At 39.1% G+C, this 23962-nt stretch overlaps 7 protein-coding genes across 8 annotated transcripts; 4 read left to right on the top strand and 3 right to left on the bottom strand.

Annotated features, from left to right (window-relative positions):
* Positions 1-1113: 1113 nt before the first annotated feature.
* On the top strand, positions 1114-3920 carry LOC103859326 (kinetochore protein SPC24 homolog). Its single transcript, XM_009136836.3, has 5 exons — positions 1114-1907; positions 1974-2097; positions 3281-3382; positions 3447-3526; positions 3612-3920. Exons 1-5 carry the CDS (start codon positions 1739-1741, stop codon positions 3719-3721), a joined length of 585 nt encoding a protein of 194 aa, XP_009135084.1. The 5' UTR covers positions 1114-1738; the 3' UTR covers positions 3722-3920.
* On the top strand, positions 3450-5116 carry LOC103859325 (uncharacterized protein At5g01610). Its single transcript, XM_009136834.3, has 5 exons — positions 3450-3526; positions 3612-3683; positions 4073-4235; positions 4474-4528; positions 4594-5116. The coding sequence occupies exons 3-5, from the start codon at positions 4149-4151 to the stop codon at positions 4962-4964; spliced, it is 513 nt and encodes a 170-aa protein (XP_009135082.1). The 5' UTR covers positions 3450-3526; positions 3612-3683; positions 4073-4148; the 3' UTR covers positions 4965-5116.
* A 230-nt stretch (positions 5117-5346) lies between these two features.
* LOC103859324 (UDP-arabinopyranose mutase 3) lies at positions 5347-7055 on the bottom strand. The gene is made up of 4 exons (XM_009136833.3): positions 6642-7055; positions 6321-6571; positions 6069-6237; positions 5347-5853 (listed from the first exon to the last, which is right to left on the bottom strand). Exons 1-4 carry the CDS (start codon positions 6969-6971, stop codon positions 5512-5514), a joined length of 1092 nt encoding a protein of 363 aa, XP_009135081.1. The 5' UTR covers positions 6972-7055; the 3' UTR covers positions 5347-5511.
* A 454-nt stretch (positions 7056-7509) lies between these two features.
* LOC103859323 (dnaJ homolog subfamily B member 1) lies at positions 7510-9989 on the bottom strand. Its single transcript, XM_009136832.3, has 3 exons — positions 9725-9989; positions 9034-9431; positions 7510-8184 (listed from the first exon to the last, which is right to left on the bottom strand). Exons 1-3 carry the CDS (start codon positions 9887-9889, stop codon positions 7743-7745), a joined length of 1005 nt encoding a protein of 334 aa, XP_009135080.1. The 5' UTR covers positions 9890-9989; the 3' UTR covers positions 7510-7742.
* Positions 9990-10307: 318 nt separating this feature from the next.
* Positions 10308-13841, top strand: LOC103859320 (LIMR family protein At3g08930). Of its 2 annotated transcripts, XM_009136831.3 has the most exons (14): positions 10334-10906; positions 11022-11107; positions 11391-11506; positions 11603-11713; positions 11887-11985; positions 12066-12188; positions 12305-12367; positions 12443-12507; positions 12626-12735; positions 12823-12937; positions 13027-13092; positions 13170-13280; positions 13369-13435; positions 13523-13841. In XM_009136831.3, the coding sequence occupies exons 1-14, from the start codon at positions 10557-10559 to the stop codon at positions 13568-13570; spliced, it is 1530 nt and encodes a 509-aa protein (XP_009135079.1). In that variant the 5' UTR covers positions 10334-10556; the 3' UTR covers positions 13571-13841. The 2 variants fall into 2 exon arrangements, with proteins under 2 accessions (XP_033144012.1, XP_009135079.1); XM_033288121.1 differs by having other exon boundaries at positions 10308-10906; positions 12305-12507.
* A 163-nt stretch (positions 13842-14004) lies between these two features.
* LOC103859318 (protein SCO1 homolog 1, mitochondrial) lies at positions 14005-15930 on the top strand. Its single transcript, XM_009136829.3, has 6 exons — positions 14005-14568; positions 14673-14763; positions 14923-15135; positions 15215-15304; positions 15381-15513; positions 15628-15930. The coding sequence occupies exons 1-6, from the start codon at positions 14254-14256 to the stop codon at positions 15734-15736; spliced, it is 951 nt and encodes a 316-aa protein (XP_009135077.1). The 5' UTR covers positions 14005-14253; the 3' UTR covers positions 15737-15930.
* Positions 15931-15977: 47 nt separating this feature from the next.
* On the bottom strand, positions 15978-23068 carry LOC103859319 (importin-11). Its single transcript, XM_033288120.1, has 24 exons — positions 22624-23068; positions 22421-22533; positions 22160-22232; positions 22008-22069; positions 21746-21887; positions 21403-21621; positions 21070-21136; positions 20567-20966; positions 20137-20284; positions 19839-19999; positions 19571-19670; positions 19154-19228; positions 18895-19029; positions 18688-18777; positions 18417-18599; positions 18230-18334; positions 17910-18068; positions 17669-17713; positions 17373-17594; positions 17061-17167; positions 16921-16977; positions 16731-16800; positions 16415-16640; positions 15978-16312 (listed from the first exon to the last, which is right to left on the bottom strand). Exons 1-23 carry the CDS (start codon positions 22762-22764, stop codon positions 16479-16481), a joined length of 3036 nt encoding a protein of 1011 aa, XP_033144011.1. The 5' UTR covers positions 22765-23068; the 3' UTR covers positions 15978-16312; positions 16415-16478.
* Positions 23069-23962: the final 894 nt, after the last annotated feature.

Here is a 23962-nt window from a genome sequence, read left to right as displayed (position 1 = left end):
GCAAAATGCCAAGATTCTACGACTCTTGATTCTTTCTATACACGTTCCCTAATCAAATTACAGGCAGGCCACCATGAACCTGGACATAAACCTAGGCGTAGATTCGTACTTCACTTGTGCTGTGCTATGAAAGTGAAACAATCAACCTACCAAGCGCACGCCATAAACGCTGGTTCAAATAATTGAACAACACAAGATTTATATATTCATTGTCACTTCGATTACTTTAAAATGATCCAATCAAAGTGTTGCGCATGGGAACGAGCTGGACTGGACCTAAATGTTAAAATTACCTTTTGTCAATGTCGAATTTTGTATTTTCTCATCGCATCCAAGTATATACACTCCTTTCATTATGTGAGATGTTGGTTTAGTCTAATGGTTAACTAATTTTATTTTGAGTTAGCATACACCCTGGTTCTATCCCCCTTGGTCTTACCCAAAATATTATATATTTTAACTATATTCAATGATTGAATATATTTTTTTGTAAATTTTTGTATGTGAATTTATTTCAAAATGAAATAGCAAAGTAATACAAAAAAAATCTTTGGATAAGCTGCATAATAACAATTTCTATCTATGTGAATTTATTTCAAAATAGATTTTTCTGTAAATTTTTGTATGTGAATTTATTTCAAAATTAAATAGCAGAGTGATACAAAAAAATCCTTCGATAAGTTGTATAAAAACAAATTCTATCTAAGAACTCCCCCCCCCCCCCCCCCCCCTCTCTCCCCCCATGTGCGGATCCAAAGCATGAGAGGGTGTGGCATGTGCTCCACTTTTTTTTTTAATGTCAATTGAATTATCTTAAACATAGTTCTTACATAGCAAGCACAGTTGCTAATGCCCTCTTAGCTAGGGAATCAGTGGCCATATTGTCTAAACGTGGAATATGCAGAAAAGTAAAAGCAGAGAGATGACAAGTTAAGTGATGGATGTCCCAAAGCACTCTAAAAAGTCCCTTGATAGGATCTCATGCGTTCATAGCTCGGTAGTGACCTGAGCGTCTGACTTGAGTTCGATGTTGGCATAGCCGCGTGCTTTGGCTTGGAATAAGGCTTCTCTTGTGCTCTTGTGCTCCCGTGATGAATGATCTGGCATGCGCTCCACCCTAGCTTTTATTTTTTCATTAATAAGTAGTGTTAAGTTTTTTGTAAATATAATAGATTAGGTTTTATCATTAGTATAAAAATATATTTAAATTGTGCTTTAGGCCAGCCTAAGCTATGGGACGGGACTGCTCTTTACATGCCGAAATTGTAAGAGGAATAAGAAACAAAATGTTAAAATTCAAGGTCTTTTGGACCATTTGTGTAATCTGCTATTTGGAACCATCTGTGTGGAAGAGTTAGAAGACCTCCAAAACAATTATGACAATGGAGAGTTACTCAAGAACGTGCACAAAATGAAATTACTAATTTGATTAGCCCATTATGAGAATTTGGGCTAGCCCATTATGAGAATTTGGGCTAGCCCATTATATAAGTTGATCTGGGCCCACATCCGTATTCACTCAGTGAGCGGCAGCAGAGTCTCATCAAATCAAACTGATTTTCAAGTTAAAAAAAAAAAAAAAAACTCAGATCTTTCTTCTCCTCAAATCTCTCCGTTTCAATTTATTTGAATTCTCCTTTCTTCTTCAGTAGCCAAGAAGCAAAATCACGTACATACTTGGTACCGAAGCTAGGGGTTTACTGTTAGCCAAAGACACTGTGGATTTTCACCATCAGAAATGGGAGAGAGCTTCGATATTCAAAATCTAATCTCCTTCGGAGACGATCTGATCAGCTTGCTGAATTCCAAAAACGGGTTCGACGTCGTATCGCAAAGCTTCGACCACTCAGAAGCTCTCCACTTCGCTTGCGACGAGGATTTCAATCAGATTCAGGAATCTATCAAAGGTAAATTTCTCGAATTGGGTCTCTATAAAACTTCGAAAGACTGATACTTTACAAGACTTAATGCAGATTGTAAGAAGAAAACAGAGGAAGCTTATTCAGATGAATCAGCTCGAGACGACGAGATTGAGCGTCTTCAGAGAGACCTTGATGAAGATATGGAGCTAGAACGCAAGATAAATGACGAGCTTAGATAAGTGTATACTTTTTTTTTTTAAGTCATCTGTTGGATTAATATTGGAATAACCATGTCTTACACAAAGCCGGCAAAGAAACAAAACCTTTCCGGAGCCATAAGCCGACGAGGTAAAACAACATCCTTCGGAACCAAAAGTAAAACAACAACAAAGAACATAACTTATGCTAAAACAAAGAAGGGATAGAACACTACAGGAGAGGAGAGCACCATCTTGCAAACAAAGACGGGCATACTAAACGAGAACACATCCACAAATAACACCAGAGGAGAAGAACATCGAGGTAGACGGGACGCATACGAGCATCACCAACGCATAAACAGATTCGAGAGAGGTTAGAGTCCTTAACCGTTGCTGTACACACCCTTCAATCCCAACTAAGACTCGCCATTGGACCTTGATTGTGCTCTCCACGCGCCTCATACGCCTAACACCCCACGGCGAAGCCAATAAAGGCTTCCCGAACACGTCTTATTCACACAGCCGGTAGCTGGATAAAAACACTCCACTCGAAATCCAGTACAAACAAGAACAAATCGGAGACAATCGACCATCAATGGAACATTGTCTCCTAAAAACATCAATCTCCCTCTGATTCTCTTCGAAACTAAAATAGATCTCGTAAAAGGCTCTGACTCTCAAAAATCAACAACACCAAGAGTTAATTTCAAAGGACAGAGACAGCACACTAAACCCAACCTCTCCAAGCAGTCCAAAACCGACCAAGTTTCATAAACAAAACGAACGGAAAATTTGGGATTCCAGACCCTAAGCCTAAAAGCCGACCCCCCACCTAACCTCCATATCTTCTTTCGTCTCGCCGCTTCACCAGAGATGAAGAACGAAGCCCAAAATCAAGATCTACTTGACCAGATCTGAGCGACACAGTCATCTTCCATCACCAGGGTCGCGAGCATATCGACGAGAGAAGAAGGAGATGGCAGGAGGCAAAAAGAAACAGAGACGAACGGAGCCGGAGCTGGCGCACGCGCCGGAACAAATCTAGGCCGTCTGGTGTCTTCAAGAGTCGTTTTGATGGAACTTTGAGATCTATTCTAGCTAATTTTTGTATTGAGTGTTCTTCCTCAATAAGTGTATACTTTAGCTTCAGTTAAAATTATTGTTATTATTACTCCGTTTGGTTCAGTGACATGAAGAGTCTTTTTGTTCTGTCAATACAGTCGTTGCTGATGAACTCAAAGACCTGAAGGCCCAATGGGCTTCCACTGATGAAAAGAGGCAGTCTTTAAAGAGAAAAGAGCGTGACGACTTGAGAGCTGAGTAAGGTTCTCAAACCACATTGATTGGTAGATATTGGTTTCTCAACTCCTCTTTATCTCTGCAGGAAGAAGCTTTCTATGTATGCGTGTGTCACAAAGGTTATACCAGAAGCAGACGTTAATGATCCATTCAAGATCTCAGCCTGTATCCTTTTTTTTTTTCATTTTTCATCATCTCTTTACATCACGAGTCTCATTCCTTTGAATCCTTGATTTAAAGTGTTCATTAGATATGGTAGATCGCGAGAAAAGAGTTGAGAAGTTCCAATTAGAGACAAATGAGATGTCGGCCTATGAGTCATGTAACAGTATCTGGAGCATCATAATAAACAAGCAATAGATAGAGCACGTGTGCATTTGTTTGATGTGTTTGTCTGAACAGTCTTGGTTTTTAGCTTAGCAACCAGTGACCTTAGATGTAGAAACCTTTCCTGCTTAGCTTGCGTTGGCCTTTTTGTAATTTTGATTACGAATCTTCTTCTCCTGTAATATTATTCTAGTTTATCCATTGAACTATTGAACCTGCTAGTGTCTCTCCACTGAACCATTGAGCGTGTTTATGTCACATTGTTTTCTCTGTGTTGGGTACTACACGAGCCAAACACATTGTGTGATCTTCACTCTATGAGATTAGTCCCAAACGAAAATGAGTTCACATTGCTACGTGTCATGATTTTATTGGCTGTTGTAGTGTTATAAAAGAAAGAGAAATGAATCATTGATAGAAAAGCTTCCTCCCTCCGATCACGGCCAGAGAGAGAGTGAGAATGGATCAGATCTTGAACAAGGTGGGATCATACTGGCTAGGTCAGAAGGCGAACAAGCAGCTCGATTCCGTCGGCGACGATATCAACGTACGTTTCGTCCCTCACTCTACTCCTTTCACTCTAATCATGTTAACGATATTCAGATTTGATATTCGTTTCACTGATAAGCATCATGTTAATGCTTGCGATTTTCTCAATTAGGGATCCGTTGTGATTTCTTGCGTGTCAAGGCTCTCTGAATCTCTAAATAGCATGATCTATTTATTATTAGTTCGAATAAATGAAGTGTTGATCTTGAAATATCTATAACTAAGTTTCCTTCCAGTCTCTGTCTAACAGCATCCAAGGAGGAACAAAATGGTTGGTGAACAAAATCAAAGGTCAGTTTTATCTTCTTTTTTTTTCTTCTGTTTCCATCTGACACTCAAGGATGAGAGCTCAACAGGGAAAATGCAGAAGCCATTACCCGAGTTACTCCAGGAGTTTGGTTTGCCTGTTGGGATCTTTCCACGGGATGCAACCAACTACGAGTTCAATGAACATACAAAGAAACTAACCGTCTTCATCCCATCGATCTGCGAAGTCGGCTACAAAGATTCATCAGTTCTGAGGTTCACCACAACGGTTACAGGGTTTCTCGAGAAAGGAAAGCTCGCTGATGTTGAAGGGATGAAAACAAAGGTAATGATATGGGTGAAAGTCACAAGTATCTCGGTAGACTCGTCAAAGATCCATTTCAACGCAGGGGTGAAGAAAAGCAGAAGACGTGATGCTTATGAGGTTTTGAGAGATGGCGTTGAGATTGATAAGTTCTAGCTCTGTTTTTGCAGAAGCCAATTCTTTTATCCTCTTATCTTTTATGCCCTATGTTTCATTCAATCTTTTCATGTTACAAGGTTTTTAAATTTCTTTGTAGATGCAATCAACTTTGGTGTTCATGAATCTGATGAATTAAATTGGTTTTATTATGCATGGACACTTTTATCCGAACCGAATAACTGAATTGAGGTTTGGATTCATGTTCGGATACTATGAATTTACCTAAACGGGTCGTATATTTCTAGAACTAAAAAAACGGATCAGAACCGAGAACCGAACATGTATCCGAATTTCTATAATATACTTTAAATAGTAAATGTAGTTAGTTTTCAAAAAATCAAACACACTATTGACACACTTGAAGGAAACACATGAATGATAGATAATTAATAGATAGAAACCATATAGAAGCAAAAGTTACATAGAATAATGGGCTGACAACACAAATACTGATGACAAGTAATAGAAAACAAAAGCAGTTGCAAAAATAAAATAAAAATAAAGCAGAGGATATGATTTTTTCCTTATTCATTGACCTTCACTTTTACTCATCTTTTCCCTTTGGTGCCTTGGCCTCAGCTCCATCTGGAGAGTTAAGCTCCTCCCAAGCCTCAATCCAAGTAACCATTCCATCTGCAAGCTTGTTGAAGTAAGGATCCACCTTCCCAAGTTTCTCTTTCACTAACTTAGCCATCTCCATGTAGCATTGCTGCACCGAAGTGCATTCTTTAGGAAGAGCCAGAGATTGAAAGAAAGGTATCGCCTCTTCTTGCCAAAAGATCCCATTGTATTCCTTTCTCAGGTTCACAAATGGGTTGCTGGCTTTGCTGTGCCATATGTAAGGCAAACCCGTCTTCACTCCCCATCCCATGTGGTCACATATCACCTACATTTGTGTTTCAACCATTACACAAAACCAATGAATAAGAGTTGCATTTGACCAACCTAGCTAGAGCTTTTTTTTTTTTTAATATTAGGAGGTTCGGGCACAACAACATGTAATATTAGTTTCGTTCTAACGGTCACTCAAAGAACCTTTGACACAATGGTCATAGTCCTTTCTAGTTGAGCTAATGACCTCGGATCTAGCTATGCATTTACCTTGACACACCAACCAGCCCACATGTCGTCGTAGCGTCCTATTGGCTGCCCATCACCCATAAGTCCAAAATACATAGCCGGACCAATCAGCTCCCTATCAAAAGCTAAGTTCATACCACACATAGGGAAGAGAGTTCCTTTGGGAATGGTCATGACAGCATCAACATACCTGCACATAACCAAAAACACCAATTAGCAAAACAGAAGCACTACTTCATTGTTTAAGCTTTTCAATTTGGAAGATAAAATTTCCTGGAGTTTCTTTCAAGAGGCTTCACAAGCTGAGTAGGAGCATCATAGTCAGGGATGTTGAGCCAAAGGCCATGAGAGACAGCGGTTATAGCACCTTCACGCATACTAAAAGGGTATCCACGAACAAAGTCTGCTCCATCACCATAAGGATCATAGAGCGTGTTAAAGAAATGTGGTGTTGATGGAGTTAAGAGGTTCTTGATATGCTGCTCAAGCGCATTAATCTCTTTTCCAGATGGATCCTTTGCAACCTACATTGCATAGTCATTGTCAACTTTGAGATCATAATCGTTTGATATAGTAAGAGAGAGAGGTGTTTACAAAGCAATCATCATCAATGGTGTAGATGTACTTCTTCTTGGAGACCATGTAACCAAAGCAACGACAAGCGGAGTCTTTAAAGGAAATGCAAGATGCCTTGGGACCCAAGATTCGATTAATGTCGTTCCTGTTGTAGAGCTCGTAGTCGAAACCTTTGGGAATGTTGATGGTTCTTGAAGGATCACCATCTTGGACGATGATCAGATGGTATTGTTCAAAGAAGGGTCGCCACATCTCGAGGAAATCTAGGTTTCGGATGGTTGGTATCACGATGTCTAGCTCATCTTTCAGCATTGGCGTGGGTTTCACGGAAGAGTACAATTGCGCCATTTGAAATGAATGGGACACAAATGAGTAAGCTCAAGAACAAAGAAGCAAAGACAAGGAGAGAGGTGTATGATAATGAGGATGAGTTCTTTGGTATTTATACACACATGAGATGGGGACACGAATCATTTCTACTGTTAACAGGAAGTGTACATAGTATAACTCTCGTGTTCTTACGCCAAAACATGTCTTTGATGTTTCTTCTTTTCTGTTGTTACATTACAATAATGTTTATATATATTGATATTATATGTTTTGTAGAAGCAAGAAGGAGATGTACTCATGTGTTGTCACAAACAAGTTCACGAGTCTCACCCATTCTAACTCTCTAAACCTTAGTCATGTGACCATGGACTGGTTTTATGTGTCCATGGACTGGTTGTATCCATCTCCTAAAGGAGCGTTACAAAGAGAAACATGTGGAAGATTGTTAGAACAACCATAATAAAGGTTGTACTAAAACGTTTTTTATCAAAACTATTTTAAAGATCTTTTTATTGAGGTTTGCATAGAAAAGAACAGTTTATGAAGATAATCAAAATTTTCAAAAGTAAAGCTTTAACTAGTTCTTTTTATTCAATCTAAATACAACTTATTAGTAAAGAACAAAAAATAGAGATACATAGTATTGTGTAAGTAGATACTAATGATCTTACAATCTCCCAGAAAAAAAACAGTCACACCTAAGTTCACAACGACCACCCAAAGATCCAACTGAAATAACTGAGACCACACGTAGCAGAAAGACAGAGATGGTGTAAAGTTAAATCACATCTAAGCAGACGAAAACATGCGTTTGATTCCAGTTTTCTGCTCAGTCGTTAGCCTCGACGGGAACTTAACGTTAAACTTGATTCTCAAGTTCCCTTTTCTCGACGGGTCTTTAGGAATCGGCATGCCTTCGCCTTTCACAACCTCTTCATAGGTAGGACTGATCACGTTGTTGACAGGAACCGTTAGCGTTCTCCCATCCAAAGTAGTGACCTGAGCAGTGTACCCCGTGAGTGCTTCCACGAGAGGGATCTTTTGCGTGATCACAAGGTCGTTCCCGTCTCTCTTGAACACAGCGTGCGGCTTTTCATCGACTATGAACACAAGATCTGAGGGTATGATTCCTCGCTGCTCGTTTCCTTTCTCAGGGAAGGTTATTTTAGTTCCTTTCTTCCATCCTGGTTTGATCTCTATCGTTAAGATCTCTTCGACTGTTGTGGGTCTCCTGCGTTGTAAACAAAGAAGTAACTCTAATGTCTCAAAAGTGCAAATGAGAATGTGCACTAAGCCAAGTGCCGAACAACTCTGGTAAAACAGAACTCATATAGCTCACTGGTCATGATCCCAAACGTCCAACAAAATCTATCCAATGGCTAACGACTAATATCTAGAATTACATCTTTATATAACTAATCCACTTCCCAATCTCTAGATTTAAAAAAACTGAGACATGGTAACAGAGAACACTAGGTGTACCATTCAGATTCGGTTCAGTTGATTTGGATTTTCAGTACTATATTCACAAGTCCCATTCCGGTTTTACTAATTTTTGGCTTCAGTTCGAAAGGGATTATAACCAATGTTTGAAATCACCTAATCTCTCTTTTTTTTTTAAACTAAAAAATTGACCAAAAACACTCAAACATATAAATAATTCAAAAATCTAATTAAAAACTAGTTAAGCTACTTGAACTGACTAAAAATATTCAAAATAACAAATAAAACAAACTACAAGTCTTTAAAATACTCTAAATAGATAAAGTACCTTATCATATATAACAACATTAACATATTTAACTAATTTCCGATATTTTCAAATCCTAATCCTAGTTTTGATTTTATAGTCCGTAACTCTTAGAATCCCATTTGGATATTTTTTTTATAACGATTCAGATAGAATTTTGGTATTTTCGGCCTTTTTGGTTGGTTCAGATTTAAGTTTATGGTAAAAACGTCTAGGCCTAGAGAACACAACTATTTATTCTAAGTAAAGACTCTATAAGCAACGTCACATGCAAATCAATATTTATTCTTCACACAAATGAATAGAGGACTAACGAGTTGAAGAAAGTACCAGCTGGAATCAAGGACATCCCTCGAGATCTTCATCTTCTTAGTGATACCTTTGTACAAATCCTCCAAACTACAAGGAAGCTGTCTCTCTATAGGAGCAGCTTTCCTCGGCGGAGCATTAGAAGCTTCTCCTGTAGCAGACCTATAAGAAGAGAAAACATCCTCAGCGAACCTGAACCCACCACCAGAGGGTCCCGCACCACGTGTGTCGCCAAAGGGCCTCGCGAAGCCAAAGAACTCCGAGAAGATGTCGTCAGCGCTTCTACCGTTGAACCGGAACGAAGCTCCCCCGTCTGAACCACCGGGAAAACCGCCGGAGCCAGGAGGCGGAGCTTGGCTGTTTAGACCTTCTTCTCCGTATTGATCGTAGATTGCTCTCTTCTGAGGATCGCTCAGTACCTTGAGGCAAATGCAACCAATCAAAACATCATAAGAACGGAGCATTAACACCTTTGTCCCCAAACAAGCTGTCCTTATTCAATTTAAAGATTGAAACTTTCTATGGGAAACGAAATGGGTTTTGTCGGGTATGCAATCAATCAAAACATCACAAGAACAGAAGATTAACAGTTTTGTCGGAATGTCATAACTGTTCAATATTCAAATTCCGACAAAGATTGAAACTTTCGATGGAAAACGAAATGGGTTTTGTCGGGTATGTAATGAACGCGAGTTGTGTAAGAGAAATTTACATCGTAAGCTTCGGAGATCTGTTTGAATTTGGCTTCGGCTTCTTTTTTGGTGTTAGGGTTCTTGTCGGGATGCCATTTCATGGCGAGTTTGCGATAAGCTTTCTTCAAATCGTCATCTTTCGCGCTCCGATCCACTTGAAGAACCTTGTAATAATCGACCCCCATTGCTCTTCTTCCTCCTCTTTGATTCGCTCTTCGTTGTTCTCAACTTGATCTTCTTCAGTTACATCTCAACTCGATCAAACCGTACCGGTTTGGAGTTATAATAAACGTGATAATTAATCTCCGAGCGGTTTTCTCGGTTCGGTTTGAGTGTGCAGAATTTATACCAAGGTCAACCGGATACAACTAATTTACACTTAGCGGCCACAAATATTTTATTAGTTTACAATTTAGCCCATTAGTATCGGGCCATAAACTTCATGAAAGCCCAATAGTATAATTGGTTTTAGAAGCCCAACATTGATTCTACATTAGAACCCGTACGGCGCCGGTTAAGGTATTTTATTACCTGAAGATCACTTTCATTAGTTGTCTGAATCATGGTGCTTCGGAGTTCGGACAGCTGGACTCCCGATTGAGAATGACATTTATACCCAAAGCCACCTGGCACTGGCGCCGTATTCACGTAATTACATCACATAACTGAGGGCAAGGATGTAATTTAAGAATGTTCATCACCTCCTTCCTCTGTCTGGTTTCTCCAGAGGGAAACAAAATCAGATCTGCTAAAATCCCCAAATTCAATTTCAAAATTTTCGAACCCTAGCTTTTTTCTTTTTGCAATTGGGTCCCTACATCTTCAAATCGGGATCGGAACCTCTCGAATCGGATGGGCGATTTCAACCTCGCTCTCGTGATCGTAGCGATCGTCGTCTGCGTCATCGTCTTCATCTCTAGCGTCTACCTCCTCGTCAACTACCAGCATCCAGACGATGCGAACCAGGCGTATTTCCCCAAGTTCGTCGTCGTCTTCGGCCTCTCCATTGCCATGATCTCGATCCTCATGCTGCCGGCTGACGTGGCGAATCGGCACGCTTGTAGGCACGCGATTTACAACGGAGCGTGTAATCTGACGTTGCCTATGAAGGATCTTTGGCTTGCGGTTTACATTGTTGACGCTATCCTCGTGTTCTTTGTTATCCCTTTCGCTATGTTTTTCTATGAAGGGGACCAGGAGAAGTTCGTGTCTTTTGATGAAATTAATCACCTTTTGTTTTTTTTTTTAAATTGTATTTTGTTTTGGTTGAATGTTGATGAATGTGTTGTGGGCTTGCTTTGTTTTTTTTTTCTTCAGGACTATGGGGAAAAGGATTAAAAGTGCCTTGCTTTGGGTGGTAAGCACGGCTGTTGTTTGTGCTCTGGTGCTCGGAATCTTATACGGTTAGTCTTCTGTTGGCTAAAACCAATGTTGGTCTTCTCTTCACTATGATATGGCATCTGTGAACTGCATTTCTATGTTGATTTCAGCTGATAAGTTACCTCATTAGGGCTTGTGCTGAGATATTTTGTCATGTTTCTGCTAGGAATAGCTTATAGTTGTTGGTAACATCTTTATCTTACCTACTGAAGTTATAAACTCTCAGTTATTGAACTCTTACTTAGCCGTTCATGGTTGCGTTTGATTTTGCATTCATTGGATTCACTCTCCTTTACATCATGTTAGGTGTTATTGGAAAGGTGGATTTCTCTGTCAGGCACTTGGCTTCTGGCACGACCTCTTTCCCTACTTCCTGGCAATTTTCAAATAATCAACCATGTATTGGTAACACCGCCCGCCAGGTAATATTTGCTTATCATGATTCGTTTATGCCATTGAAGATTTTCAGCTTGTAACATATTTCCTCTCTCTCTCTCTCTCTGGTTTAATCGATGCAGTGCTCAGCATTTACAGCTAGCGTCGCATCTGAGAAAACGTGGACCATGCGTACTACTTTCCCAGAATACGTTGTTGCTCTTGCTACCATTGTTGGTTCAGTTCTTTTCACGGTATGAGCATTTTTCTATCTTGTTGAGAAGTGCCATGTATGCTTGGAAAGGATAGGATAGGATAGGAACTGTCTTTTATAATGGATTTGTATCTTTTGTAGCTAATTGCTGTTTTAATTTGAGATTCCCATATAAAAAATCTGATAACTAATTGTTCTCTCCAATGTTTCTAGATATTTGGTGGCGTTGGTATTGCCTGCCTACCATTAGGACTTATCACTGCATTCATCCGGCGACCAAAGGCTGTTATCACTCGATCACAATATATAAAGGTTTGGTTATTGTTCTTCTCAGGGTTTCATGTCTTCTACTTCTTGAGTCATTTCTAAATAAACTCCGTAATGTTTTACAGGAAGCAACTGAGCTAGGGAAAAAGGCTAGAGAACTAAAGAAAGCAGCCGATGGACTTCGTCAGGAAGAAAAAGGTGGTGCTAAGGGCAGGGCATGGAGGAAAAATGTTAAAGCAGTTGAAAAGGTACATACTTGGTATCTTCTCTCAGTTTTGTTTCATAATTAAAATTGGAAAATCTACCTGAATTTTGAGTTCTTAATGTCCCCTTGATCCTGTAATTGAATGTGGTTAACCTGCAGGAGTTGCTCCAATTGGAGGAAGATGTGAACCTCTTAGAAGAAGCGTATCCTCAAGGAGAGAAGGTAAGACGAGTGTATTTCTTACAACTATATCTACATTCTTTGTGTTATTTAACTATTCTATGGCTTTTTTTTCAGGCAGAAACTGCCTGGGCTTTCACTGTACTAGGATACTTGGCCAAGTTTATTCTTGGAATCATAGGGTTAGTATTTTGTTTTAAAATAGTCTTCTTCACAGTTTTTTTTTCTGGTGTTATGGCCTTAGTTTACTGGCTTGAATTTATATAAGCATTCATAGAGGTCTTTTTAATGTCTATGTAGATTGATCGTTTCTATTGCATGGGTGGCACACATCATCATATATCTACTTGTCGACCCTCCTCTTTCCCCTTTTCTTAACGAGGTTTTTATTAAGCTTGATGACGTTTGGGGTAAGTTCTTACTTACTGTTCTTTCTATATATTAACGTTCCTCATACCTCTGCCTGACTCTATGTTTGTATGTGCGGGATTCTATAGGTCTTCTTGGCACTGCTGCCTTTGCTTTCTTCTGTTTCTACCTTCTACTCGCTGTTATCGCTGGGGCAATGATGCTGGGTTTGAAGCTTGTCTTCATCACCATTCATCCCATGAAGTAAACCACATCTATTGGTTTTTAACAGTGTTTGGCTATTTTCCAATTATCTTTAATTGCTAATTGGGCCATTTGGACTTTGTTTTCAGATGGGGAGCTACTTTAATGAACTCTTTCCTCTTCAATGTTGGCCTCATTCTTCTTTGTTCAATCAGGTAGGCTACACTAAATGTTAAGCCCTGAGTCAGAGTCCCTGACAATTGAAGTGACTGATGGTTCTTTTAAATTGCAGTGTGATTCAATTCTGCGCCACTGCATTTGGATACTACGCTCAAGCCACTGCTGCCCAGGAGATCTTTGGCCACACGTTGCAGTCACTCCGAGGAATCAAGTACCTCTACAAGTAAGCAGTAACGGTTTAGCACATAGCAGTCTTTTAAACTGTATCTGTCTCTTGTCTTATTAAGAGGTCGATGTGGTATATATCTCAGGTACAACGTGTTCCAAATCGGGTTTGTTATCCTGGCTGGATTGACCTTCCTGTACTACATTGCTTTCGTAAGTCCTATTTCATCATTCATGTTACCTCCCCAGTTTTGTCTTCTGTATAAATGTTATGAAGATTGTTTCTTGTGTTTCTGGTAGGGATGGAGAAGAAAGAAACCTAGCGCCCGTTTCCAGCTCTCTTCTTAATGTAAAAATGTTTCCCTTCCACTGGGGGATCTGATTGAGTGCTGTCCACACAAAAGTGTCTGATTTGTTTTCGGATCATACCGGAAGTACCTGGAGACTCTGCTTGTGCTTATGAGTTTTTTTTTCTTCCTTTTTAATATTTTTTATCATTATTTTTATTATGTATTTACTGTCTGATTGTGTAACTGTTAGCTGTCCTGTCTTGGTCTTGGTTTATTGTATGGTACTCTCTTCTGATGCGAGATTATGTAATGAGAAGCCTTTCATTTCACAAGACGTTGCCTTAGACTGCCATAGATTTCCTTGTGGTTAAAGAGGCCTGTAACTGAATAGATGTTTGGGAAACAAATGTTATAATCTTGACTGCCTAACCGTAAAGTTCACCAAAATATACTAATCTTTATGGTTGAGATAGAGGCGGAGTATATTGATAAAAATGTGTTAATTTAGGGTGGAAAACGTAAATACATAAAATTAAAGGATACCTAAAGTCTTAAACTAGCTTAATGGGCCGTAACGCTAGACAACAGTGGGCCTAACGTACTAAACAGTATGGTGTTTTATTGAAAGGCGTGTGCAAACCTTGCCGTTTACTAGAAGTTTATTACATTGTAAAACTAAAAAACCTTCTCTTGTTCTATTCAGACTAAAACCCCCAGTGAAAAACTCCGATCCGACGTCAAATGGCGTCTGCTCTATGTAGAACAGCAAGCCGTCTTCGTTCCGTTCACCGACTTCGCGCCTCAAGCTATCTACAATCTCCTCCCTGCATCTCCGACGCGCTTCGTCATGGAGATTCCTCTCTTCCTCTATCGGTTCGACAATTATTTTCACTTAGCTGTGGAATCGAACGGTTGAAAATGAATCAGAGATGTTTGCTGAGCACTTTCGCTTCCGATACAACCTCTAAGCTTCCTAAATCCAACGACCCGGAAACAAAATCCGGAGGATCCGATCAGAAAAACGAACGAGCTTCCGGAAAAGACGTTCGCGGAGCGGTAAATCGTTTTTTTTTTTGATAGATGTTTCCATTACCTAAACTCTTGGTTCTGTTAAAAGACTTAATGATGATGTCTTGATGGTGGCATTTTGGTAAATAAAGCCGGTTTCGTGGATGAGCTTCTTCCTGCTGTTTGCTACTGGTGCTGGACTGGTCTACTATTATGATAGGGAGAAGAAACGTCATATCCAAGGTACTCATCTCATGGTGAGTTTGCTTTTTTTCTAGCAATGTCACAACTTTATCATGTAGAGTACCGTTACGTGATAAACACTGTATACTAGGATTCTAGGACTGGTCTACTATTATTCTTTTTTTGTATATTGACCTGGTTTCTTGATGGTGTCGTTAGATATAAATACAAGTTCTATAGCCGTGAAGGAGGGACCATCTGCTGGAAAAGCAGCCATTGGAGGACCATTCAGTCTTGTAAGAGACGATGGGAAGCGTATTACGGAGAAAGACCTGATGGGACAATGGACCGTCTTGTACTTTGGGTTTACTCATTGTCCTGATATCTGTCCTGACGAGCTTATTAAGTTATCTGCTTCCATTGACAAAATCAGTGAGTTTCCTTAGCATTTTTTTTTTCATTTTGTGTGGGTATAGTTTTTCGCTAAGGTTGTATCACATTTTTTACACAGAGGAAAAGTCTGGAGTAGATGTGGTTCCAGTGTTTATCTCTGTGGATCCTGAAAGAGACACAGTTGAACAAGTACATGAATATGTCAAAGGTAGAGTAGATTATCTTCTTAACTCGGTAAAGATGATTTTGTTTCTTGAAATGAAAATTCATATGGTTTATTGTAGAATTTCATCCGAAACTGGTTGGGTTAACTGGGAGCCCTGAAGAAATCAAATCGGTGGCCCGTTCTTACAGGGTGTACTACATGAAGACAGAAGAGGAAGATTCAGACTATCTCGTTGATCACTCTATCGTCATGTACGTGTCTACTTATTATCCCTTTTACAGAGTATTTGTTAGGAAGCTTATGGTAGTGTTTTTGATTGTTTCTTTTGAGTTGGAGGTTTGATATTTGGTTTGTGTGGAATATAGGTACTTGATGAGTCCGGAGATGAGTTTTGTGAAATTTTACGGAAAGAATCATGATGTTGACTCGTTGACCGACGGCGTTGTAAAAGAGATTCGACAGTACCGCAAGTGAAGAGTCTTCTGGAAAAGTGATTAGTTACCATTTTGGATTTGTTGGTGATCATTAATACAAGAATTTCTCAGTGCATGAAAATGTGATTAAGCTATTTAATAAAATTTGATATAGCCACCAACATATGGCCTTTTAGTTGCCTAAAACTCTGTTAGTTTGCATAAAATCTCGAATCAAGAAAATATTCGATTGAAGCCGTTGAGAATGAATCACGAAACGATAGCATAATGAAACCAAATTCTGGAAAAATAAATAAATCAACAGAGTAGGAACGTGAAGAATGAAACTCTTAACAACTCCCACCCTTCTCTTCATATATAACTATTGGGACACAACGTACCCGAATATAACTGATGTTCTGTGTTGGTTTTGAAAGAATGAACTGACATATTAAACTCAAGCATATGAAAGTAAAAAGAAGTTCTAACGACCCTCTCCTTTTGTCCTTGCAGGGCTAAAAATCCCACGGGGAGCTCAAAGAGACGCACCTAACGCACGTACCAGAGTTCCTCAAACCGCCAAGGACGCAGAGGAGACAACGCATATGGTAAAGAGAAGAAAAACTCACTCATTCACCTGAACAGATATGATTAAGTTGCGAGTCAGCTCAAAAGGTGGAGATACATCACCATACCATATACAAATACAAGACTCAATAATGAGGGATCAGAAACTCACTTGAATACTGCTGCTCTTTTAAGTGATATGGAATCAACCAATGAAGAGGCAAAATAATATATAATCACGGCAGTTTTAAAGCTTGTTTCACTTGTGCAAGCTCTGATGGGTGAATCCTACTAATTGCAGAATTGAAGGCATCTCCATGCAATGTGGAACATGTCTGAAGATTCTCACGCACTGACTTCTCCAATGACATCTGGTAGATTGGATCGGAAACTTTGATCTTATAACAAGATAGAAAAATTTACAAACTGCGTTAGAATCAGTGGTTTTGTGGAAGCTGCTTCGTTAAAAAAAAATTACTAGCTTTTACCTGACTTTTACGTAACTCTTTGCTAGGTGGGGTTCCTTCTCCTTGAGACCTGCTTGAACTCATGTCACCGCTGGAATTACAAATCGTAAGTTTTTCAGATAATAATATTGAAGTGTTAACAGTTCAATAACAAATCACAAAACTGGCTTGGAAACTAAATATTTCTACAAGCATTTAAACTTAATATAACCTTGATTCGTCTTCTGTTAGATCTCTGTCTCCACCAAGGATTACACTGGTGCATGTACTGTTTCCAGAAACACGATCAACATAGATACATAAATAGATACATAAATCCAGTTGTTAATATTCGATTGTGCAAGCATGTACCTTAGTATTTGATCAAGCTTGTCAAGAACTTGAGGCATTCTAAGTGTAAGTATTATGGAAAGAGCCAATCCAAATGTCTTTTTTTGCATGGGAGACGCATTATCCACCTGCACAAGAGTAGATGTAATAATAAAGTGAGTCGGAGGATAATATGCAAAATGCAGAGTGGTTTAGAAAAGAGCTATTGCTTAGGATCAAAACGAAAGACCATTTAACAACATTAAAGATTCCGCAAAGCACATTCTAAAACAAGTTAAAAGTTCCAGAAAGCTGGTCAAACAACCAGTTGTTCAAAATACGTTCACCACTGACCTTGTCGAGCCAAATGTCGGTGAGGCAAAAGAGTACGCTGTCTTCGATTGTGACCCCTGCTTGTTGGAGTAACACTGAGAGAGATGAATCAGATGTTAACTGGGCCAAGTAAGTGGTGTTCACCACCAGAATCCTCGCCAGGATAGCAGCTGAAGACGTTTTAACTGCCGTCTTGGATGGATCTCGGTCATCCCCACCACTCAAGCAAATAATAACCAGTTTCTGAGAGATGCCAACAAGTGTTTCAAGGAAGAATATGAATCTTTCATCAATCAAAAAGAGAACTCGAAATTTACCTGTAAACAGCTGTTGATGAGAGGGGGCACTTCCGCAGGAAAACACTGTTCAATACAAGAGAAAATACTTTAAATCAAGAAGTTGTTATTTGTCCACACTTTCAAACATATACATATATAAAAACAGTCATGACAAACACTGTACATCGTAATGATGCAATAAAAGTTCCATCACTGGTCAATTTATATGTAATCCAAAAGATAAGGGTTTGTAATTAAGAAAGTGAGAAATGAAACGCACCTGAACTAAGATGTCAATCACCGGAAGAATCGAGAGTAACCCCTTATCATTTACATTTCCAATAATAAGATCAAGAATCTTTGCTACACTTGAAGCATGCATATTAAGAAATTCCCCTCCATCCAAAATGATGTATGATTCCATGATACTGACAGCAACCTACTTTTGGTTAAGATGTTAGTGCAAAAATTAAGGGGCATATGGTCATTTTGAATGTCTTTAAGGTATGACTGACACAGCATGTTTCAGTAGATCTGAGCCGCGACTTTACGTTATTAACGAATCAAAACGTTAACTCCTTGAAAACTTAAAAAGCTAACCTGTAAGTGATCGAAACTTTTTTCAATGATGTCCACCATATAGGGAAAGCATGCTAGTAGCTGGGGCACCATCATAGGAGCATAGGAAAGTGTGGTTTCCCATAACTGCATATGTTCGGCGTCATTTTTGTATCACATTTGTATCAGCAGAAAAGAAAGGTATATATGTTACGAAGTGGAAACTTACTGCCATGCTATCTTCCAGAAGGTTGAGTGCATCAGGGCTATTAATGTCAATTCCCTTTTGGAGAATTGGAAGCAGTATGCTATAGCAAATGGGAGACTGATAAGCAAGCGCAATTACAAAACTCCGTAGTGCAACAAGAAGCTGAATCTGTAGAAGGCTTTCACCATAAGATTCCTCCCACACCTGTTATTAAGTCAAGCACATAGATAATAAGGCGTCATTTGAGCACCAAGATTTGAATAAACATATAGAGCAAAAAATGATATTATACCTTCTGGAAGAATTGCACCAACTTTTGTGCGTACGGAATGACTTCACTAACATGCCCAAGAAGAACAGAAATCAAGTTCAAAATTTGAACCTGAGAAAAAAGAAAGGATAATTAGATGGAGAGATAGAGAACCGTCTGCGTCATTTGAGGAAGAAGAATGACAAGAATGGAAGGCTGGAATGAATTTGAGGCAGCTAGATCATGTACCTTCGAATCAAACTCTTGAACTTCCTCAACCATTTTGAAACATGACTCCCAACAGATTGGAAGAAGATCAATAAAATATTGCTCCGAGAAATTCGCATCCTCAACATGTAAGCACAATGATCTACTAGCTGCCAGCTACATAAGCAAACAGAAAATCTCAGAGGCAGCTAACAAAATACAAAAAAAAACGGGAGTAAAATCCGACCTTAATGCAAGACAGTAAGAGAAAAGCAACAAATATGTGATAGGATGAGACTACCTTTACAGCGAGGTCATTGTCCTGTAACAATGTTATCAAAGAACAATAGACTGCTCTTTTTGTGTCATCTTTAATCTGAAAGGTTATTATCATCAGTCATAAACCATCAGCCAACAAATTTTCAAACAAATAAATAATTAAGAAAACCTATGGTAGAGTAGATAACAAAAATCAACAGGGCAGCTAATCCTATTAACCTCTTGTTACAAAATAGCCAAATTGTTTTGCTTTTGGATGATTATTCCTCTAACTCAACTTATTCGGACAAGACATTACTTCATTTTGCATATTTATGCCATAATCATCTTTCATGCAGTGATAAGATGCATTTTCTACAGAACATAAGATGCAATTCCCTCTAAGTGTAGTCAATATTTGCAGCATAAAAAAGGTAAAGCCAAAGTAAAACAACATTACCTCTGAAACCCAATGTCCCAATATCATTGCTACTTTTCGGTGGATGATACGCCTATTTGGATGGTCATTTGACAGCTCAAGGGATAGTGCACCATTAAACCTGCATCCAAATCGCCCGATCATTAAGAAGGGCACGTTATTTACTTAACTAATCAAAAACTCTTGTCACATTCTGCTGACTGGCAAAACGAAGGTTTCGTTACGAATTACACAGCCATGTTTAAACGAGATGAAAATAGCGTAGGCATTAAAAGATCAAAGAGCATACCAATCTCTGAAATTAAGATAATTCGAGAGCTCATAGTAGACATATGCAGTAGCAGCATATGCTGCATCTTTAAGAAGTAGCGCTGGTGTTATTTCAGTGACAGAAGGGGGGCAATTATTCATTGCTTCTTGAAGGATGGACACAACAATAGGTCCTAGGAGCTGTTCACAACAATGAAGACAGAAAGAGTAAGTATCAGTTTATATAAATTAGCAGACTTCTTGTCTCTTATTTTTTGGGTTAGATTTAGCATACTTTTCAGAACAGGCTGAAATGCTTAAGACTATCTGCTACTTACTTGGTTGTAGTTCTCAAACAAAACCATATATAGAGCTTCTGCACAAGGCCTCAATTTCTCAGACCACTGAATCATGTCCTGCTCGTGATGAAAGGACTCAGGGTTTTGGTACCACTCCTCTAGGTCACTTGCTGTTAGAACAAAATACCTGTTGAAATGTTGATGATTAAATTTTAGTAAAGTATTTTCCCCGCCATCATTCATACGACCACCATAGAGCGGTGACTGTATGGAGGTAGGAATGCATGACAGCATTAAGACGATCCATGCAATATTTTTCAAACTAAATCCAGAAGGTCCCAAGAGTAACAATCCCTTCTCAAATATTTTACATGCACGTCAGTGACTCTCCTGAATGTTGCATGGCTGAGTATGTCCATACAATAACGATACTTGGATTCACACATCTTATTATTGGTTAGAAGGATACCTTCTCACTAGTATGTTGCACAAAAGAACAATCCTTTCGTTGGGTAAAAGTGAAGACACAATGCCACTAACTGCGTTTGAAGCATTCTTCTTCCTCTGCTCAAATGTAACTCCATTTTCTTCCATCACTCGACCAGTTAGACTAGGCTTATACTCTTTACACTCAAGTACAGATTTCACCATCACCATACACTGAATAAAAAACTCTTCAAACGGCAACGATGCCTGTTTAGGATCTGTTATCTTGTTTAAGCAGAAATCCACTACGACTGGAAGAACACATTTATCTCCAAAGGAATAAGGATGTCTGCTTTGGATTGCGGCTAACACTTTCATCAGCTTGACACATGCCTTCTTTACAAACTCCCAGAATTTAGTATCTCGATTCTGAAAAGATGAATCTGCATAAACAAACGGAGGAAAAAACATCTTTAATATAGAGTTAGTTCTATGTGCTTTTGTCATATGCATGAAAAAATGTTCATCAGCTAAAAACAAACTCACAATATGGAAGAAACGACTGAACCGCATTCAAGAGCAGAGGAGATACTTCTTTCACTGGTTTAATCTCCTGAAAGAAAAGAGTTAGCTGTATATCATATATCTGCATGTAGAGTAAATGTCTGAAAGAAAGAGCGACATCTATATTCCGAAATAGTTTATCAATCTACTAAGGTTATAGATTCAGCTTAACTACGGAAGCTAAAAGAAGAAATTTCGGGGTCAACGTAACACGTCTTTGGTGAAAATATACCACTAGTTCATAGAAGGAAGATAAATGAACATGGATGTAATAAAGGACTGAAAAGTATCACGGAGAAGTATAGTGTAATCTACCTGTATGCTTTTGGCATCGCTTTGAAATCCAGAAATTGTGAGTTGGCGGACTATTTTCAAACATAGAAACCACCTCTGGCAAGTCAGAAAAAGCTCATCGTGATGCTGCTCGGCACTATTTGAACTATAGCTCTGAGCCATTGTTGAAAAGCCACGTAGAATTGTTTGGACATCAGTTTGCCAAAGGTGCCAACTAAAGTCGAAGAGTTGCGACGAGATCTGCCAACAAAATAAACTGGACCTTATCCTTAACTAAAGCAAAGATCCAAGCTTTGATCCTACAATATACACAATAGGAGAAAATAAATTGATCTAAGGGATGAAGACATAGTAGCATACACACCTCAGCGAAAGTTCTCTGATCTGCCGTGAGACGTTTAGTGGACAACTCTTTTAGAGTTCGAAAAAGAATCATAAAGATTCTGTGAGAAGCAAGAACGTCAGCTGAGTGAAGCTGTTGCGCTAGTACCGAAAACAGGTCGGGCCTGACATCACAAAGCACAAAAAAAACATTTATTTCGCTAAAAGAATCAATCCAAAAAAACCCTCAAACCAAAGAAGATACTGTCATCAATCAATTAGAGTTATCAAATGAAAATGCTGACCATTCCCTAGGATAATCAAAGCGGGCTATCTTCGATATGAGAACAGCCAACATCTCCGCTATCTGCAACAAATAAAATAAAAATGAGATACATTTCCACTATATGTCACAGTTGATGCAGCCACGGAATGCTAACGTTACAAGTTACAACACCTTGTAGTTCTCTTCTCTCAAGTGAGACAACAGCTTCTGCCTCAAATGAATCTTCTCCTCATTGCTTATACCCCTGTGAAAATTCCAAGCAAAGAGTGTCAAAGCCTAAGTAATAGAGTAGTAACTTCAAGGAGCTCACGCCACTACACATCCAAAAGTCTAACCCAGCCAGCAAGTGTAATCAAGGGATCCTTAATAATATATAAGATAGCCGGACCAATCCACTTATCACCAATTAATTCCGGAGAAGATGGAACTTACGATGAAGCATTTCGTCTGCTCTTCCAATGACGGTTGATACTGTTCTTGAAGTAAACAGACGCCATCAACCTAACGTCCACATGAGACACCAAATCCTTAGACGCAATCACTTCCTGCAAACCAAAAACGAGAGGGAAGTGAATCAATCAAGCTTCGCATTAGCAGAATCCAAAGCGCTAAGAGCGTTAGATTAGATAACGAACCATGAGGCAGGAGCAGAAACCAGGCCTACTCTCCGACTGAGAAAGAGCCGCCTCCGCCGGCCGACGAACGGACTCGTCGCCGCTCATGGAATTCGCTAGCAACGAGTACATCGCCGGTAAATCGGAAGCTGTCAACGCCATCTGAAGCAATCTCCGTCCTCCTCCGCGAGATCCGACGAAATCCTTGACCTAATCCTACCCTGAGGAGGTTGCGGCGGCGAACAGAGACGACGGGGATAAAATCTCGCGGCGGAGAAAATAAGCGAAGCTAGTAAAAGAAGATTGTCTTCTTTCAACAAAGAAGATTGTCTTCTTTCAACAATGCACCAAGGACAATGGCATATGTGAAAACATTTTTTTTAAATCTTTTTCACTGTCGAAAACGAAGAAAAGTTACCGTCGGGTTGATCGGATTCCGATCACCGAGCCGGAGACTTTAACTTGGGCCGTGGGTCCAAGTTTAAAAGGCCCAATTGTTATAGCGCGTGATGTCGCGAGCGTGTGGCGGCAACTAGACAATAATCATTTTGCTTGCTAGAATCTTATTGGTTGAGATACGCGGGATTCATCGTATCTGCCACGTGTAAATACCCGCCTTAACTTGAAACTGGAAGCCAACGGAATTTATTTTCAAGAAATACAGAACAACCCCAATACTTTTAAAGGAGCAAATTTTCCCCACAAAAAACTGTTAACATAATTAATGAATTTAGTGTCGTTTTGTAAATTTTATAAACCAATGGGACATTGTGAATTAATGTTAGCAATATAAATAAGGGAACATCTTTATAACTTGTCTCCACCACAATCGATGAATATAAACTAATAGTTAAACAGGTGCATTAATAAAATAAAGATGGGAAGCGAATATTTTTTTTTGGATCTTTAAGTTGACAATTGAATTTTCTCTTTCGATGATTTCTATTTTAGCATAACGATGACATCTAAGTAAAGGGTAGTTTGATGACGATTTGTTTTTGTTTTCCTCCAAAACATAAAATGTTGACAAATTTTTTTGAGATAAAAAGAAGAAAAAGAGATACACGTGGTAGTGTGGAACGGCGACAATGACAACAACGTCAGACTTAATGTGCCGTGTAGTTTGGTAATCAAACACTTAACGATAGATATCAGTGCTTATGTTCAAATATGCTAAGTTACTATAGTAAAAAAAGATGGAACAAAAGTAAAGACACTAAAAGACATTATCGAAGCCATATAGACAGAAGGGTCTTGAAAGAGTCTCAATAGTAGACAGAAAGAGTCTCAATGGTAGAGATGGAACGACCTGCCCACTAAAAAGTTAAATACTTTTCTGCGATTCATTTTCTTAAGAGAG

This window comes from Brassica rapa, chromosome A03 (assembly GCF_000309985.2).
Source record: "Brassica rapa cultivar Chiifu-401-42 chromosome A03, CAAS_Brap_v3.01, whole genome shotgun sequence".
NCBI lineage: Eukaryota > Viridiplantae > Streptophyta > Magnoliopsida > Brassicales > Brassicaceae > Brassica > Brassica rapa.
This window is presented reverse-complemented; position numbering and strand designations above follow the sequence as displayed.

Excerpts from the sequence above, each read along its gene's own strand:
- LOC103859319 (XM_033288120.1), bottom strand. The coding sequence starts at position 22,764 with ATGGCGTTGACAGCTTCCGATTTACCGGCGATGTACTCGTTGCTAGCG. Across the intron at positions 21,622-21,745 it reads ATCAGAGAACTTTCGCTGAG|ATCTCGTCGCAACTCTTCGA; the intron begins GTGTGTATGCTA and ends TTTTGTTGGCAG. Across the intron at positions 18,778-18,894 it reads TTCAAGAGTTTGATTCGAAG|GTTCAAATTTTGAACTTGAT; the intron begins GTACATGATCTA and ends CTTTTTTCTCAG.
- LOC103859323 (XM_009136832.3), bottom strand. The coding sequence starts at position 9,889 with ATGGGGGTCGATTATTACAAGGTTCTTCAAGTGGATCGGAGCGCGAAA. Across the intron at positions 9,432-9,724 it reads AGATCTCCGAAGCTTACGAT|GTACTGAGCGATCCTCAGAA; the intron begins GTAAATTTCTCT and ends ATTTGCCTCAAG. Across the intron at positions 8,185-9,033 it reads GATGTCCTTGATTCCAGCTG|GAGACCCACAACAGTCGAAG; the intron begins GTACTTTCTTCA and ends TTTACAACGCAG.
- LOC103859324 (XM_009136833.3), bottom strand. The coding sequence starts at position 6,971 with ATGGCGCAATTGTACTCTTCCGTGAAACCCACGCCAATGCTGAAAGAT. Across the intron at positions 6,572-6,641 it reads CCATTGATGATGATTGCTTT|GTTGCAAAGGATCCATCTGG; the intron begins GTAAACACCTCT and ends TATGCAATGTAG. Across the intron at positions 5,854-6,068 it reads GGGCTGGTTGGTGTGTCAAG|GTGATATGTGACCACATGGG; the intron begins GTAAATGCATAG and ends ACACAAATGTAG.
- LOC103859318 (XM_009136829.3), top strand. The coding sequence starts at position 14,254 with ATGGCGTCTGCTCTATGTAGAACAGCAAGCCGTCTTCGTTCCGTTCAC. Across the intron at positions 14,764-14,922 it reads GAAGAAACGTCATATCCAAG|ATATAAATACAAGTTCTATA; the intron begins GTACTCATCTCA and ends TGGTGTCGTTAG. Across the intron at positions 15,514-15,627 it reads GTTGATCACTCTATCGTCAT|GTACTTGATGAGTCCGGAGA; the intron begins GTACGTGTCTAC and ends TGTGGAATATAG.
- LOC103859326 (XM_009136836.3), top strand. The coding sequence starts at position 1,739 with ATGGGAGAGAGCTTCGATATTCAAAATCTAATCTCCTTCGGAGACGAT. Across the intron at positions 1,908-1,973 it reads GATTCAGGAATCTATCAAAG|ATTGTAAGAAGAAAACAGAG; the intron begins GTAAATTTCTCG and ends GACTTAATGCAG. Across the intron at positions 3,383-3,446 it reads CGTGACGACTTGAGAGCTGA|GAAGAAGCTTTCTATGTATG; the intron begins GTAAGGTTCTCA and ends TTATCTCTGCAG.
- LOC103859320 (XM_033288121.1), top strand. The coding sequence starts at position 10,557 with ATGGGCGATTTCAACCTCGCTCTCGTGATCGTAGCGATCGTCGTCTGC. Across the intron at positions 12,508-12,625 it reads TTTATTCTTGGAATCATAGG|ATTGATCGTTTCTATTGCAT; the intron begins GTTAGTATTTTG and ends ATGTCTATGTAG. Across the intron at positions 12,736-12,822 it reads TAAGCTTGATGACGTTTGGG|GTCTTCTTGGCACTGCTGCC; the intron begins GTAAGTTCTTAC and ends GGGATTCTATAG.
- LOC103859325 (XM_009136834.3), top strand. The coding sequence starts at position 4,149 with ATGGATCAGATCTTGAACAAGGTGGGATCATACTGGCTAGGTCAGAAG. Across the intron at positions 4,236-4,473 it reads CCGTCGGCGACGATATCAAC|TCTCTGTCTAACAGCATCCA; the intron begins GTACGTTTCGTC and ends GTTTCCTTCCAG. Across the intron at positions 4,529-4,593 it reads GTTGGTGAACAAAATCAAAG|GGAAAATGCAGAAGCCATTA; the intron begins GTCAGTTTTATC and ends AGAGCTCAACAG.